General features: G+C 43.6%; 1 protein-coding gene across 1 annotated transcript; it reads right to left on the bottom strand.

Moving 5' to 3' along the window:
• Nucleotides 1–247: 247 nt before the first annotated feature.
• On the bottom strand, nucleotides 248–3,762 carry dnaaf19 (dynein axonemal assembly factor 19). The gene is made up of 3 exons (XM_084338426.1): nucleotides 3,583–3,762; nucleotides 2,209–2,358; nucleotides 248–1,514 (listed from the first exon to the last, which is right to left on the bottom strand). Exons 2-3 carry the CDS (start codon nucleotides 2,355–2,357, stop codon nucleotides 1,229–1,231), a joined length of 435 nt encoding a protein of 144 aa, XP_084194552.1. The 5' UTR covers nucleotide 2,358; nucleotides 3,583–3,762; the 3' UTR covers nucleotides 248–1,228.
• Between the last annotated feature and the right edge of the window lie 14,348 nt (nucleotides 3,763–18,110).

Genomic DNA, 18,110 nt, shown 5'->3' with positions numbered 1-18,110 from the left:
CATAGTAGGTAGTAGTATAGGCATAGTAACATAGTAGGTAGTAGTAAAGACAGTAAGAATACATTTGCATTCAGATATTGATTACAACACGGTTGGGAAAGTGGTATTTGTGTGTTGGTGTTTAAAAAAAGCAAAGATGTGATGATATACTATTTTAGTTCTAATACATAATTTGGTAATTGAACACAAGGGCCATTTCAACACAGCTCTTTATTGACTGAACACAAAGGTAATTTCAACACAGCTCTTTATTGACTGAACACAAAGGTAATTTCAAAACAGCTCTTTATTGACTGAACACAAAGGTCATTTTAACACAACTCTTTATCTTCAATGAGAGCATAATGGCTTTGATCCCCTTCCACACAATATACATTATGTTTACATATTCATGTAACAGTAGAATAGTACAGTGGCGTCATTTCAGTAAAAGCCAAGGTATGGTGAGGAGGGAGGGTGGGGGGTGAATTTTTTTTGTCAAATCAGTTGTGCAATAGTCACTTTTGGTGAGTTGTTTCTATACAATTCACTTATATGACATTTAGGTATGACACAGGACTAGCATTTTTAGTATACAAATGTGTCAACAGACTAAAGCAGGGAACCACAATATTTTGCATACAAATTATGCAGAATGTAATATCATAACTGTCTATTATTTTTTTTGCAATCGAGCCAATTTTCATTAGGTACGGTTCTGAGGTGTGTGTTCAACAGAATGCAGTAACAAAAACACGTTCACAAAATGTATGGGTTACTGAATGCTGAACTGCACTGTTATAATCACTAAGCCATTGTAAGACCTTAATAACTGTGTCCCTGTATCACTTGTCTCTGCTGCCCTTTGATTAAAAAACTTCTGCATGTCCATTTACCTTTTTTTGTGTGCATATTTCAGTTAGTCACAGTAAAAGTCACCTAGTAAAAGTTAGATCATTACAATATCAAAACATGCTAGGGCTGTACCGAATAGTTCGAAGCTTCGTTCATAATGTTGACATTCGAATTCTAAATCAACATAAAAAATCTTTATTATAAAAAATAAAATAAAATTAAAATTATTTTACAATTTTAATTTGCCAAGGTATGGCGAGTGCCATACCTTGCCATACCAAAACGACGCCCCTGGAATAGTAGAATATTTCCATTTTTGTCATTTATATTTAAATGTTGTAATTGTATTGATGACCACAGATCAGCCATCTCCATGCACTGATTATTTTTCACATCATGGCTTGTTCGGGGTAACCAGGGGTCTCTGTGTGTTGCTGGGGGTAACCAGGGGTCTCTGTGTGTTGCTGGGGGTAACCAGGGGTCTCTGTGTGTTGCTGGGGGTAACCAGGGGTCTCTGTGTGTTGCCAGGGGTAACCAGGGGTCTCTGTGTGTTGCCGGGGGTAACCAGGGGTCTCTGTGTGTTGCCGGGGGTAACCAGGGGGTTCCAGGGTTGTCTGCGAGCAGCATCCATCTTCTCCTTCCTGTCCAGAGGCTGCAGGTGACAGGCTAGGACTATGTCTCTAAGGACAGACAGACAGACATATCAGAGAGACAGACAGGCTAGGACTATGTCTCTGAAGGACAGACAGACAGACATATCAGAGAGACAGAGAGACAGAGAGACAGACAGACAGACAGACAGACAGACAGACAGACAGACAGACAGACAGACAGACAGACAGACAGACAGACAGACAGACAGACAGACAGACAGACAGACAGACAGACAGACAGACAGACAGACAGACAGACAGACAGACAGACAGACAGGCTAGGCCTATGTCTCTGAAAAACAGACAGACTAACAGTTAGACAGAAAGGGTAGAGAGACAGACAGGCAAGGACTATGTCTCTGAAAGGCATACAGACAAACAGGTATACTGTAGAAATTATCCAAATTCATCATCACATTTTGTCTTTATCATTCAGTCTAGCAGTTAGCACACTGTGTCCACACAGTCACTGTAGGTTAGTAGGTTAGTAGTCAAGGTAAGGTAGACTGAATAAAACACTGTAGGTTAGTAGTCAATGTACATTACCAGAGGTTAGCTAAGGGTAGTCTAACGTTACATTACCAGAAGTTAGCTAAGAGTAGTCTAACGTTACATTACCAGAAGTTAGCTAAGGGTAGTCTAACATTACTAGAAATTAGCCAAGGGTAGTCTAACGTTACATTACCAGACATTAGCTAAAGGTAGTCTAATGTTACATTACCTGAACTCTTCATAGGAGCCCACTCTCTGGGTCACAGCACGGAGTTTAGCGTCGTTCTCCCTCCGGTAGCGCCGGTCCTCCTCCACGGCCCCCCGGAGCTCTCTGTCCAGAGCTGAGAAGTCGATCACCTCATGCCCCGAGCCCTCCATCCTGACACAGTCCATATGTATGTTAGCTATGTACTATCTTTATGTTAGCTATGTACTATCTTTATGTTAGTTATGTACTATCTTTATGTTAGCTATGTAATATCTTTATGTTAGCTGCTATGGTAGTTAGACTATATTTATCATTCATTCATTATTGAAGATTATAAAGATTATTGAGGCTGGACCCTCATTTTCAATAATGCAGAGATAACAGAAAGAAATAAAAACAACAAAAGGTAACAAAAACAAAGATAAATCAGACAATAAGACACAGATATTAACATTGGTTAAAACAATTCTTAGTTAAAACATTTACATTAAAAAACATTAAGATTTTAAAGCATTTTATTTTGATGTCCCAAATGTTATCAGGGAATCAATATTCAAAGTTCTTTGTAGGTTATTCCAGTCCTGAGAGCAGGTTTGATCAACTTGAGGAACATACTTTAATCCAGTCCTGAGAGCAAGTTTGATAAACTCCTACATTGAGGAACATGTAGTGTAATCCAGTCCTGAGAGCAGGGTTGATAAACTCCTACAGTATTGAGGTCTAGTAGTGAAATAATGTAAATTGGTACTTTGTTTAGGACATATACCAATGTCAATCTCGCCTCACAGAGAGAGAGAGAGAGAGAGAGAGAGAGAGAGAGAGAGAGAGAGAGAGAGAGAGAGAGAGAGAGAGAGAGAGAGAGAGAGAGAGAGAGAGAGAGAGAGAGAGAGAGAGAGAGAGAGAGAGAGAGAGAGAGAGAGAAAGAGAGAGAGTCAGCTAACTTTTTCATTAGAGTGTACAATGATGTACTGGCATCACCAGTAATACATCTACGAGCAGAGTGATATATACTGGTGAAATACTGTTGTGAAATACCAAGTTTTTATGGAGTTCAGTTCTTATCACAGATCAGATGTATGTACAGAATTGTTGTATTAATATGGTGAGTGAATACTGATAAAATACTGAATACTGCCCAAGAAAGAAAGATGTCAAATGTTAGATTATTTGATTGTCTCGTTTGGTAAAAATAGAGGAGTTATAACAGATATATTGTTGTAAACTATAATATTGTACATTTCCCCTGTTGGTAAATAAGCCCTGGCATGTTGACAAGATGCCGTTTTGTGGTGTAATTGTTAACTGGTCCGGTAGAACAGCAGTAACGTCACGCCACGTATAAATTATATTAATTCATTAACTACATTAATTAAAAAGTAAAACGTCTGAACTTACGTTACTTGTTGAATGTGTTTCCCAGCGTTAGTTAGTTCGGTAACGTTAGATATCACCCGGCGTTGTTGACACACGCAGCGACGTTTCCCTGGCAACGGGCTGGAGAGAGCGAGTCTGAACTGTGATGAATGAAAACTGTATTAACAGATTGCGCAATGGGTACAATACAGTACAGCTCAATACACAACCGTGCAGCAGATCAGAGAAAGACGTACAACAGGGTCCTCCATTTTCAATTCATAGTGCAGTGCACTGTGCACTACTGACAAATCAGTAGGCTGCAGCGCCCTCCAGTGGACTGAATAGTGCATAGAGTCAAACTAAACCACGCCTACCCGGGTGAAATACCAAGTTTTTATGGAGTTCAGTTCTTATCATCACATCATCATCATCATCATCATCATCATCATCATCATCATCATCATCATCATCATCATCACTGCAAGCTACCGCCGATAGATATGAAGACAACACACTTATTAGCCAACATTGTCGGACATCTCAACGTGTGTACTGATTGCACACAACAAAATAATAAAAAGGTTATACACCTCTATATTAGATTCTATTCTATTCTATTCTATTAAAATGTATTGTTGTCATCATGCAGCACAAGTATACAGTACAACGAAAATAAGTTTGGCATCCAACCAGAGTGCAAATGTAACAGTAAAGTGCAATAGTATATATTATAGGTCATTAAACTGGATAGAATATATAAATGAGTAATACTGAGTAATAGTGCTAATCAGATACAGAGTTGTAGTTTGAATATGTACAGTGAATAGGCCTACTGCCCCTTGTTGGTATTGTAATAAATACGTGAGTTATACCAGTAGCAGGAGAAACTGCTACTTAGCAGGGAAACTGCTATTTATCCAGATGCCTGAAATAACCAACTTCACAACCGGGTTTACAAGGAATACCAACTTTATTTCATGAAAGTCCTATGTTAAACAATGATATGAGATCATGCAAGGACCTATACTAAGCGATTATCCCGAGGACATGGAATGCATTAATTAAGAGGACCAATTGGGTACCGTAGGGCTCCTATTATACAACACCCTCTTTTATGAGGCACTGCAATGATAAACACGGTGTGTCTAATCCCACCTATTAAACACCCTCTTATATGAGGCACTGCAACTGCACACCACGGTGTGTCTATAATCCCACGCATTAAACACCCTCTTATATGAGGCACCGCAACTGCACACCACGGTGTGTCTATAATCCCACGCATTAAACACCCTCTTATATGAGGCACCGCAACTGCACACCACGGTGTGTCTAATCTCACGCATTAAACACTCTCTTATATGAGGCACCGCAACTGCACACCACGGTGTGTCTAATCTCACGCATTAAACACCCTCTTATATGAGGCACCGCAACTGCACACCACGGTGTGTCTAATCTCACGCATTAAACACTCTCTTATATGAGGCACCGCAACTGCACACCACGGTGTGTCTAATCTCACGCATTAAACACCCTCGGTAAGAGGCACAGCAAATGCACACACCACGGTGTGTTTATTCCCACACATTAAACACCCTCTGTAAGAGGCACAGCCATTGGAACAAAAAGGCTTAATAAACCACGCACTTTGAACACATTGAACCATAAGAGTTAATTAAGGAACACTCTTCCGGCAATAATTAATCCTCCCTCTCGTCTTCCCATGTCCCTCCTCAATCGATCATACTCAATATTCTACCTGCTTGGCTATACAATAAATAGGGCATAAATAGGGGATAGGAAGAAATAGCCTATATGCAAATAAGATTAAGAGGCACGGTAGAATATAAAGAGCATAACTATAGGATACCCTAATAATCCCAGATACAATACAATATCAATTTACACAATAGGCCTATACAGTTTATAAAAATAGCGCATACAATATCCTATATAAGTGCACATGTGGGTAACAGTGGACTTAACTTGCCGCAGGGTGCGACCCCCCCCAAGGGTCGACGCTTTGGACCCCGTCCAACTCTCCGGACGAATGTTCCGGCACACGGTGGTCCTCCAGGATACAGTTGGGTTTGTCACCTGGTAACGTACTCGGTGTCCGCGAGGACGAGCCAAGTATAAAGTATTTTGGGAGCGATGTAACTCAGACCCTCTATGTCCCGTCCCTACCTATCTCCAGGAGGGTAAGCCTCCCCTCCTCTCGCTACCGGGAACTATGGACGGCTATCTAACTGCTCTTCATCGCCGGCGGATAACTCTCCACGATCGACCCCACCCCCCGGGCCCTACCAGAGTCTGGTTACTGCTTGCGTGCTCCAACCTCGATCTCTGAGTCCCACTGGCTTATCAAACAGTCTCAGCGTCTCATCCCGCACACAATCAGCAACACCTGCGTTCAATAATGAGCCACTTGAGTCCCTGCTCCTGACGTCATCACTTCGGCCCATTCACATCACAGTATGATGAAAAGAAAGATGTAACAAGTTCGATTCTCGTTTGGTAGAGAAGAAGTGAACAGAAATATTGTTGTAAATTATATTGCATATTTTCCCTGTTGGTAAATAAGCCCGTTGCCCGTGTAACTTATAGGAGTTAAAAAGTAAAACCACTGAACTTGGTTATTTGTTGAATGTGTTTTTCCAGCGTTAGTTAACGTTAATCCGTTAGTTTTTGTTATAACGTCAGTCAGATATACAAACCAGGCGTTGTTGACACATACACACGCACGCAACAACGTTTCTATGGCAACAGGACGGAGGTTGACGTTTTAAAGGGGAACGCCACACAAATTAATTATTCCAGTATGTTATTTCCATGGCCGAGGAAAGTTCAATCAATATTTGCGAACATGAGCTACTTTCTCTCAAAGCCAGAAACTCAAAGTAACAGTCTGGAGCTGTTCCATATGAATAGGAACAGATTTCTTTTTTTATATCCGAATGAGCTTTATTCTATGGTACTGTTCTCAGTTCCTCTGGGTGCTCACTGCTCTCAGTGTCATATGTGCAACACCCGTGATGCCTTAGCTAACGGGTCAGACAGTTGGGAACAAATACATAGTTGGACAGTTCAGGGGACAGGAAAAACGTGTTAAATAATTCAAACCATGTGTGCTTTTTAGCATTAATATCACAATATATATTCTTTTTATAATTAAATTCTGTCATGAATCATGATTATGCCCTGTTTGGGTGGATTTTCACTCTTGCTATTAAAGATGCATTTCTATTCAATGTAATTTGCTTCGTGTGCATCTGTAATACATCACATTATGCCGCATGCGTGGGCAGGGCCGTAGCCAGGGTTTAGAAATTAGGGGGGTCCATTTATTTTTTTGGCCCAGACCGGCCCACTATAATCGGTCGGACACCACCCACCAGTACACCATCCTTACGGTCCCCTTAAATATGCGTACCTACTGTACTATTCCCCCCCCCCAACCCATTACAAAGCTGGGTAGTAAGTGCCATGGACAAGTGGACCAGTGTACTCACTCGCTCTTGGCTGAATCTTGTTTTGGGTGGTGATGTAAAAACACCTGCATCATAGCAGGCTCAGGATGGGCAACGTAGTCTATAGCAGGGGCGGGGCTAGGGGGTGGCTACTTGGGCTCAAGCCCCGAATGTTTTCTGAAAAGCCCCGAATCTATTTAAAAAAAAAAAAAAAAATATATATATATATATATATATGTTTTTTTTTTTTTTTTTTTTTGGACAATTCATCATTGTTACATGAAAATATGTTTGCACCAGATTTAGCAGAAGCTAATATCCATCTATGGTCTATCCAGCTGCTAACTGTATTTGAGTGAGTTAAGTCTTGGTGTCATGGTAGACTCAGACCTAAGCTTTAAATCACAATCAACAAGTTGACAAAAACTTAATTCTTCCACCTTAGAAACATAGCTAAAGTACGGCCATTTATAAATAAGGACGCTGAAAACCAGATCCATGCCTTTATCTCAAGCCAACTCGACTACTGTAATGCACTCCTTACCGGCCTCCCGAAAAAATACGATGATAACTATTTTATTGCAATGCACTATTGCATTATTTTATTCTATTTTACTAACTATTTTATTGCACTGCACTATTTTACTTTGTATCAGTGAATCATAGACGCCTGGCCATAAGAGCATTCGGAGCATCTCTGCTCTCCCACTATTGAACTTGGGGGAGCAAAGGTATGATCTTGCTCCACCACTTTTTGATCATATGAAAAATGTGATATATCCCCCCCCAATATATAAATCTAACCATAACTACGTTATGGTTAACTGAGTTTTATAGTGAAAAGAGCAGCTTTATTGGTCAAGATTGAAGGCTCTATATTGCAGGAAATTGCACGTACAGGTTAATTAAATTCAAAAAAAATCTGCCAAACCACCCCTTGCCTGCAAATAATAATAAAAAAAAAAAAAAAAAAAAAAAAATTGAAACAAAAAAAAGGGGGGGGGGGCACCTATCTGGGCTAAGCCCCGGATCTCCTATAATCCGCCCCTGGTCTATAGCCTGTTCATCCCTGTCTCTCTCCTCCACAACCTGGCTTGACTAGACATAAGGAGAGAGATGATTACAATTAACTGGTACATTCAGGTCCAGAATTGTTGGAATCCCCTGACAAAGATGTGCAAAAAGCTGTACAATTTAAACAATACCATACTGGTAATGAGAAAATAGTAGTTTATTCAATGAATGCATGGAGCAGTTCCATCTTATTTCATTTGATACTAACTACTCAGTTCATACAGATTTCAAGTATTCAAATATCAATGATGAATATTGCATAAGGTTTACACAGTTAATAGATCACCTTCTTGTTTTATATTCATCTTATATGGCAATTAAATCAATGGTGTGTTTGTTTGGGGAGTTTGACCTATGTGCAGGCATGCGTTGTTCATGGGACGGGGTAGCACGGTGTGCAACCTCACTCGCTATTTGCATATCAATAGCTCCGGTCGTCAGGTGTGTTAAATACGTTCTCAGACACATTCACACCTAACCTTGTTGTGAAGACGTGTTACATTCCATTCGTAGAGGCAATTAGGCACTGTCTTTAGTCTGTGCCCAAGCGAGGGGACATTAAATGCGCATTCGCGGGAGCGCGCGCACGCGCCGGGAGCGCGCGTGCACGTGGTGCGTGTCACCCCAGATGATTTCAATAACGCACCACTGCCTATGTGCCTACCACGTGAAGATGCATGATCAATGGACAGCACAAAAACAATTTGTGTAGGTGGAGACTAGAGCTACCACAGATAGTAATAAGTTATTAAGAGTAAGTAATCCATACCATATATATCCTAATAGTTACCTTATTACCATACTTGGCTGAAAACAAACTTTGCTGCCTGTTGTGAATGTGTTTTTCCCTGTAGGCTAATACATAAGTAGGCATACATTTTTGCAGTTGAGGAAAAATTTGCAGTTGAGTAGGCTATAATGTGCTGTGTTTTTATGTCTTCCATCGAGGACCACCTTGGAAATAAGTGTTAATGCTTGTTAATGAATGCTTTTAGGTGATATCCTCAGGAATACAAATTGGTCAAGATCATTTGTTTTTATGATGTGTTTTTAATTTCCAAATAAATCTAATCAAATAAAAAAGCAGTTTTTGCAGTTGAGCTACTGGTGTTGTATATTATACAGCCTTTTCATGCATCTTTATCAAGGGAACCCTTATCCTAATAATTTAAAAAATAATATTATGATGATACGATATGGACCTAGTAGTTGGGTCATCTGTGGCACTTCGTTTCTCAATGGATTTTTTAAAAAGGCAGGGGAAATTTGTGAGAGACCAAAATCCAAAATGGCTGCCGTGGAAATTAACTTTTTAATGGTTTGACCTACAATGATGCACAATACCTCTCAGTCATGTACCAGCCCCTCTCAGTCATGTACCAGCCAGCCCCTCTCAGTCATGTACCAGCCCTCTCTCAGTCATGTATACCAGCCCCCTCTGTCATCTACCAGCCCCCTCTCAGTCATGTACCACAGCCCCATCTGAGTCATGTACCAGCCCCCTCTCAGTCATGTACCAGCCCCCTCTCAGTCATGTACCAGCCCCCTCTCAGTCATGTACCAGCCCCCTCTCAGTCATGTACCACAGCCCCATCTCAGTTATGTACCATAGCCCCATCTCAGTCATGTACCACAGCCCCCTCTCAGTCATGTATACCAGCCCCCCTCTCAGTCATGTATACCAGCCCCCTCTCAGTCATGTACCAGCCCTCTCTCAGTCATGTACCAGCCCCCTCTCAGTCATGTACCAGCCAGCCCCCTCTCAGTCATGTACCACAGCCCCCTCTCAGTCATATACCACAGCCCCCTCTCAGTCATGTACCACAGCCCCCTCTCAGTCATGTACCAGCCCCTCTCAGTCATGTACCAGCCCCCTCTCAGTCATGTACCACAGCCCCCTCTCAGTCATGTACCAGCCCCATCTCAGTCATGTACCAGCCCCCCTCTCAGTCATATACCTGCACGACTGGCAGGGGGGGTGCTTAGTAAGAGATGTGATTGGGCCAGCCCAGTGTCAGTCAGTACCAATGGCCCATTGTCTCAGCCTAGTAGTGGGCCGGTCGTTGACCAAAAAATAAAAAATAAAAATTATAATTTTTTTTATAAAAAAAAATGTATATTTTTTTTTATTTTTTTTTAATAGTTACAAATAGTTACCGAGGTCCGGACCTCGGTGACCTCATAGCTGGCTACGGCCATGTGCGTGGGGCGTTGTGTAACCAGACATGCCTACCCTAACCCTAACCCTACCCACCTGGTTATTGAAGAATTGTGGGGGTTTTTCTGTGATTATATCAGGGTATTTAATTACACCGGGGCACCTTCTCTCCGTCTCTACAGCAGACGTTCTCTGGGGAAAACAGTTTTCTTCTCCGAGGGTCTTTGTAGGGGATGGGTCAAAGACATTTTTTTTTCTTACAAATATTGACATGAATGTCATGTTTATATTATTTCACGGGTGGAACAAACCTCAATGTTATTGCCATAAAATACAACGTATATTGTTAATTTACCTTTCTGAGAACGTATAGGAAAAAAAACGCGTTTCAATCTGGTGATTTTTGACTCCATAATATACAAAAGTAACTACTTACAGTAGATTTCATTCACGGTCTTCGGCGCCTGGTGGTACTACATCCAGATTTAACACCAGGATCAGACAGATCTTGGCCTTAAAAATGTGGTAATGTATCACTTGACAATATAAAGCCATTTATAGGCCTGATATTCTATATTCATATTTCATATTGCATGTGTCCGGATGGCAAAATTCAGTACTGTATCTACAATAAACCCTGTAAATGATCTGCCCTTTGCTCATTTGCTTAGATATTTACTCGAAGTGTCCCTGCCCTTCCCCATGCTGCTATCAAACTACCGACGGTTACCGTCGGTAGTGTGATAGTAAAGGGTTAACCTTCTGTAGTGTGGCAGTGAAAGGGTTAACCTGCTGTTGTGTGGCAGTGAAAGGGTTAACCTGCTGTTGTGTGGCAGTGAAAGGGTTAACCGTCTGTGTATTGTCGCAGTGAAAGGGTTAACCGTTTGGTAGTGTGGCAGTGAAAGGGTTAAGAGTAAAGGTCCAGTCTGTGAGATATTTGCTGGTTTGGAATAGGGATGCACCGATCCGATATTGATATCGGATATCGGCCCCCGATATGACTAAAATAGCTAGATCGGGTATCGGAGAAATTTTTAATTTTTTTTAATATATATTATTTTTTAGTTATTTAATTTTAATAATATATAACAATTCAGTACATTTATATCTATATGTTAATTTGTTACGTTTAGTTTCACTAAGTTAGGAAAGTCATGTTGCCTTGCACAAAAAAATTATCGCAGTCTTCCACACTAATTGAACAATCGGTATCGGATCGGTACTGAAGAACAGTAGTCTCTCTCTCTCTCTCTCTCTCTCTCTCTCTCTCTCTCTCTTCTCTCTCTCTCTCTCTCTCTCTCTCTCTCTCTCTCTCTCTCTCTCTCTCTTCGGTGCTGAGGGCTTGGCGGCTGCTGAGAAAGACTCGGGTGGAGGATGAGGCACAAGGACCATGGGTATGGGAGGAGCCTCTTTTCTATAACACTTTGTTCCCCCTGGAGGCGGTGCGTTCTGCCACCCTGAGACAGCGGCTCATGAGAGGGGGTATCACAAAACTTTCGCATTTACTGTCGCCAGAGAGAGGGGAGTGGAAGACCCCTCAGGAGCTTTCTCTTCAGACTGGAATAACATCTCTGAGACTGCTGGAAGGGTTTATCAGGGAAGTGCTGGGGGTTCTGCCGGACTATGTCAGAGACCGCACAGTGATGCCACAGGGAGGGGAGGTGCTGGAGTTCCCTGCATTGCAGGTATAAACTGATATAAACTGCTATGATGAACATATGACCCACTCTGGATGAATCATCTAACGCTGCCCACGGAATTATAAACGATCCCGCCCCCATCCGGTCATCATCAGATGTTACGTAGAAACTTCTAGAAGCACATCCAGTTGACATTTTTTATCTCGCACAGATTCCTACCAAACTGTATTTGATCATCAATATAATGCATTTAGGGCTATAAATCACGTTCTGAAGAAAGCTGCAAAAACGATAAAAACATACTTATACTTTAGACCATATTTTAGTATGAATATGTGAATGAAAAAGTTTAACGTTGCTACACCCTGAACAATACATATAGGACATTGAATGGGCCATAATAATGGCAATTTAGCAATAGAATTAAAAAAGTTATAGCCCTGCAAAGAAGGGGAACTTCTCCATAGACAAATAGAGCTGGCGAGGGATGGTGTTATGGTTTGTAACCGACCCCAATCGCACAACACAAGACAGGTATGAGAGTAAGCCAAGAACTGGGTATTTATTGTATACAACAGAAAATGGCACTGTCCCTTTAAGGGAGAACACAAAATACTGGAAAATGGGAAAATAGGCACAGTGCCTTTAAGAGGCGAGCTGGCTAAGGGGAAGGCTAAGGGAACAGGGCCAGGGCAAGGGACAAGGGCAGGAACAGGGAGGACTAGGAGGACTGGACAGGGATGACTAGGAGGACTAGGAGGACTGGACAGGGAGGACTAGGAGGACTGGACAGGGAGGACTAGGATGACTAGGAGGACTGGAAGGACTGGACAGGGAGGACTAGGAGGACTGGTCAAGGAGGACTAGGAGGACTAGAAGGACTGGACAGGGAGGACTAGGAGGACTAGAGAGGGGAAGACTAGGAGGACTAGAGAGGGGAAACAGGGACAAAGGCCCGCGGAGGCGGGCTGGGGACAGGGATAGAGAAAACAGGGTAAGGCCTTGGAACAGGGCGAGGGCTGGAGCTGCTTACAGGGAGGAGTAGGAAGGCGCAGGCTAGACGTCTGGCGGAGAGCGCATCTGGCGCGGAGGTCTGAGTGGTGCGCGTCTGCTTGGAGTACGCGCCGGTACGGAGGGCGCATCTGGCGCGGAGGTCTGAGTGGTGCGCGTCTGCTTGGAGTACGCGCCGGTACGGAGAGCGCATCTGGCGCGGAGGTCTGAATGCGCGTCTGGAGTGCGTCTGGATGCGCGTCTGGGGTGAAGAGCGCGTCTGGCTCGGAGGTCTGGATGCGCGTCTGGAGTGCGTCTGGATGCGCGTCTGGGGTGAAGAGCGCATCTGGCTCGGAGGTCTGGATGCGCGTCTGGAGTGAAGAGCGCGTCAGGCTCGGAGGTCTGGATGCGCGTCTGGAGTGCGTCTGGATGCGCGTCTGGATGCGCATCTGGAGTGAAGAGCGCGTCAGGCTCGGAGGTCTGGATGCGCGTCTGGATGCGTGTCTGGAGTGAGAACACCGGAATACCTCCCGTAGAGGATTAGAGAGCGCAGTACAATGTCTCCCTCCAGGCAAACAGCGACAGGTGGCCAAGGCTTGCACCTCGTCTCACGCCGGTGATAAAACAGCATACAGACAGAAACAGAAACTCCTGTAGGAGCCTACAGAACGAGCACCTCCCGTAGGAGTTTGGTGATAGAGATATGATACGGAACGACCCGACAAGGACAGAGGGGAAGAGCGAGGTACTTAAAGCCCAACAAGGGCGCTAATTAGAATACACATCAGGTGCGTGATGGTAATTGATACTCGAACAAGAAGTGTGTGTTCGGCACCAGACCAATCAAACACATAATGACAGGTAGTCCAAGGGTGTGGCTGCTGAAGAGCAAACGACAGTAAACGAACGCGAGGGTGGGGGCTAGTGAGGTGAGGAGACAGGGAATTAAAGGTCAAGGGAAAGGCGAACCTCACAGTACTCCCCCCTCCACGGGAGCCACCGGGCGACCCAAAAATACAGACAGAGTAGCAGGGGACAAAAACAAGGCAACAAACAAAAAGTACTGGGCCATGCTAGCAGGGGAAGCTACAACAAAAGTGGGGCTAGCAAAGGAACAGGGTAGCTGAGGGGTAACCAGGGTAGCAGAGGGGTAACTAGGGTAGCCGAAGGGGTAACTAGAGGAGCTGAGGGGTAACTAGAGGAGCTGAGGGGTAACTAGAGGAGCTGAGGGGTAACTAGAGGAGCTGAGGGGTAACTAGAGGAGCACCGGGAAGGGGCTAGCAGAGGGAAAGGGTAGCTGCCAGGGCACAGATAGCTACAGGGCCTATGCTAGCTGTACTGCTACATTAACATAGAGGCTGCGCTAGCTGCCGGAGCTAGGCTAGCAGACAGGGCTGGAAAAGCATGAGAGAACAAGCTAGCTGGAAGGACAGTCCTAGCTGTGGGGAACTGACCTTGCTAGCTGAAGGGGCAGTCCTAGCAGTGGGGAAAACTGACCTTGCTAGCTGAAGGGGCAGTCCTAGCAGTGAGAGAAAACTGACCTTGCTAGCTGAAGGGGCAGTCCTAGCAGTGGGGAAACTGACCTTGCTAGCTGAAGGGGCAGTCCTAGCAGTGGGAGCAAACTGACCTTGCTAGCTGAAGGGGCAGTCCTAGCAGTGGGAGAAAACTGACCTTGCTAGCTGTAGGGGCAGTCCTAGCAGTGGGAGAAAACTGACCTTGCTAGCTGAAGGGGCAGTCCGAGCAGTGGGGCAAACTGACCTTGCTAGCTGAAGGGGCAGTCCTAGCAGTGGGAGAAAACTGATCTTGCTAGCTGAAAGGGCAGTCCTAGCAGTGGGAAAAAACTGACCTTGCTAGCTGAAAGGGCAGTCCTAGCAGTGGGAAAACTAACCTTGCTAGCTGAAAGGGCAGTCCTAGCAGTGGGAAAACTGACCTTGCTAGCTGAATGGGCAGTCCTAGCAGTGGGAAAAAACTGACCTTGCTAGCTGAAAGGGCAGTCCTAGCAGTGGGGCAAACTGACCTTGCTAGCTGAAGGGGCAGTCCTAGCAGTGGGAGAAAACTGACCTTGCTAGCTGAAAGGGCAGTCCTAGCAGTGGGAGAAAACTGACCTTGCTAGCTGAAAGGGCAGTCCTAGCAGTGGGAAAAAACTGACCTTGCTAGCTGAAAGGGCAGTCCTAGCAGTGGGAAAACTGACCTTGCTAACTGAAAGGGCAGTCCTAGCAGTGGGAAAACTGACCTTGCTATCTGAAGGAGCAGTCCTAGCAGTGGGAAGGCTACACAAAAAGTGGAGGCCATGCAGAGGGACCGGGTTAGCTGCCTGGGCATGGCTAGCTACAGGGCCTATGCCAGCTGCAAGGGCTGCATTAACATAGAGGCTGTGCTAACAGCCGGGGCTAAGCTAGCAGACTGGGGCCATGCAGAGGGACTGGGTTAGCTGCCTGGGCATGGCTAGCTACAGGGCCTATGCCAGCAGCAAGGCTGCATTAACATAGAGGCTGTGCTAGCAGCCGGGGCTAAGCTAGCAGACTGGGGCCATGCTGGTAGTAGAGGCCTAACAAGCTGCAGGGGAGCTAACGAGGCTAACAGGGAAGCAAACAGGGGAGTCAACAGGCTAACAGGGGAGCTAACAGGGGAGACTAACAAGCTAACAGGGGAGCTAACAGGGCTAACAGGGAAGCTACAGATGTGGGACTGGAAAACGAGGCGTCTACCGCCGGTAGCAAGCTAGATGACGCTAGATGACGTCTTTTTAAGCTGCTCTGCCTGGTTCAACCAGTAGGGGGAGTCGAGTTACACGGTGGAGAGTGGGAGCTATTCTACAATCTGTGTGTGTGTGTGTGCATGCGACACTAGTCTTGGACATATTATTTTGCAATGTAATGCTTTTCTGTAGATTATTTGACTGTCATTGGTACAGTAATGGTGTGGTATTTTCGATTAACGTGCGTTTTTTATGGATAATCATCTAGATACTCAGATACAGTGCAGTATTATTCTTTACGAGACAACCTATACGTGCTGGCACCGAAGACCCGCCCTACTCTGCCTCTGATTCGCAGAATGTGGCTCTAGTTAGGCTCTGGATTTCAGCTGTCGCTGTACTGAATTTACTGGTAAGCTAACTTCGGTTTAACGTTAGTTTGTTTACTACAGTTATGTAGTCAACTAAGGTAACGTTACAGTAGCAACTGCTCAAATAAAGCTGTATCCACAATTGCTGTCAAGTTAACGTTATGGTCTCTCGAAAATTGAATGCGACCTCAAGGCTTTTCAACACTGGCCGCGTAATATTAGTTAACGTTAATTTAGCAGGATGTAATGTGTAACGTTTAATCAACGTGAAATGGCCCTGAATACATCATATAATGTGTTTCCCAGCTGCTTATATTGTAACGTGTATGCCCAAAAATATATATCACTGAATTGAAAATGGGGGACCCTGATGTAAACAAGACTAAAGTCTTTCTCTGGTCTGTGCAATGTGCATCCCCTTAACAATTGTGTGTATTGAGCTGTACTGTATTGTACTCATTCTGCAATCTGTTAATGACATTTACATATCTGTAGATACTATATCTATATCTGTACATCCCTTACCTACTCTTACTAGTTACGCTGCTGGCCAGTATGACTTACTACCATATAGTGTCTTTATACCTGTATCACTGTACATATTAATACTATCTATATCTGTACATATCTCTTACCTACTCTTACTAGTTACGCTGCTGGCCAGTATGACTTACTACCATAGTGTCTTCTTTATATCTATATCATTTTCCATACCCAGTTCTCTTCTCTAATGGCTATTTTCTTTTTATGTTGCAGATACCTGTCAAACTGGAGACTATTTCCACTCCATCGCCATCAGCTACAGAGTGGGGTTTTGAGCTACTACTTAAAGGCACTGGGTCCTATGTACAATATATAGTTTTACTGCTATGCCCCTATGCTATAATTGCTATTACTAACTATATTATGCATTAATCACAACAAGTTATTTTCTTAAAGTGTCCTTTGTGTTTAAAGTGACCTATGGTGCGAGCGAGTGCACTGTGTGTTCATGTGTTTTTAAGTTACTGTAGACCCACATTAAAGTCAAGATAACTACTATTTGGATGGTATCTGTGTCAATGATTCCATTCAACCAAAGTGAGTATCACTGTATTATACTACAACTCTATACATACATCTGAGTAGTGATTAGCACTATTACTCAGTAGTACTAATTTATATATTTTACACAGTTTAATCACCTGTTCATTGTATATCACTATTGCACTTTACTGTTACATTTGCACTCTCAAAATTAGATTAGATTCAAATGTACAGCACACCATATACTGCTATAGTGGAATATACTATTCATAAATCATATACCATTGTATACCATCTTGTTGCGCGCTCCTGGCCACCGCAGTGTCATGATTAATTGAAAATGGGGGACCCTGATGTAAACAAGACGAAAGTCTTTCTCTGGTCTGCATCCCCTTAACAATTGTGTGTATTGAGCTGTACTGTATTGTACCCACTGTATTGAAACACAACATAGCAAGACGTAGCAGACTTTTTTTTATTACATTGGATCTCACAGCTAGGCTACAGATGTAAACTCCTAGTTTTTATCTTTGGCAGCCTAGGGCATGTGCACAAGTTGGTTGTGAGGGGCCTTCAATAATTGTACTATATTTCCAGACAGTGGGACCCTGATGTAAACAAGAACAAGTTACAGGTTGAAAAAGCCCTCAGCTCGGAACTAGGCAAAATCTGCATATGGCTCGCCGACAACAAACTATCATTACACATGGGCAAAACAGAGTCCATTCTCTTCGGTTCAAATAACAAACTCAGCAAGACCGACGGCTTCTCGGTTACAGTGGGTGACAATATTATCACAAGGAAAGATGAAATTACCTACCTGGGTTCCATCCTAGAGGCTAATCTTTCCTGTGACAAAATGGCATCCAATGTAATAAAAAAAGTCAACCAACGAACGCGATTCTTGTACCGGATCTCCTCTCTGGTAAACAAGAATACCCTGAAGACTCTAGCAGGAGCACTCATTCAAGGGTACTACGACTATGCTTGCACCTCATGGTACCAAAGCACCTCAAAGGCACTAAAAAACAAATTACAAACATCTCAAAACAAGCTAGTCAGACTACTACTTGACCTGACTCCTAGAACCCACCTCACCCCTGCCCACTTTGACAACCTAGGATGGCTTAGAGTAGA

Source organism: Notolepis coatsorum (genome assembly GCF_963971535.1).
Source record: "Notolepis coatsorum genome assembly, contig: SUPER_11_unloc_1, whole genome shotgun sequence".
NCBI lineage: Eukaryota > Metazoa > Chordata > Actinopteri > Aulopiformes > Paralepididae > Notolepis > Notolepis coatsorum.
This window is presented reverse-complemented; position numbering and strand designations above follow the sequence as displayed.

Coding starts and splice junctions, on each gene's coding strand:
- dnaaf19 (XM_084338426.1), bottom strand. CDS start 2,357: ATGGAGGGCTCGGGGCATGAGGTGATCGACTTCTCAGCTCTGGACAGA. Junction 1,515..2,208: donor GGCTCCTATGAAGAGTTCAG/GTAATGTAACAT, acceptor GTCTGTCCTTAG/AGACATAGTCCTAGCCTGTC.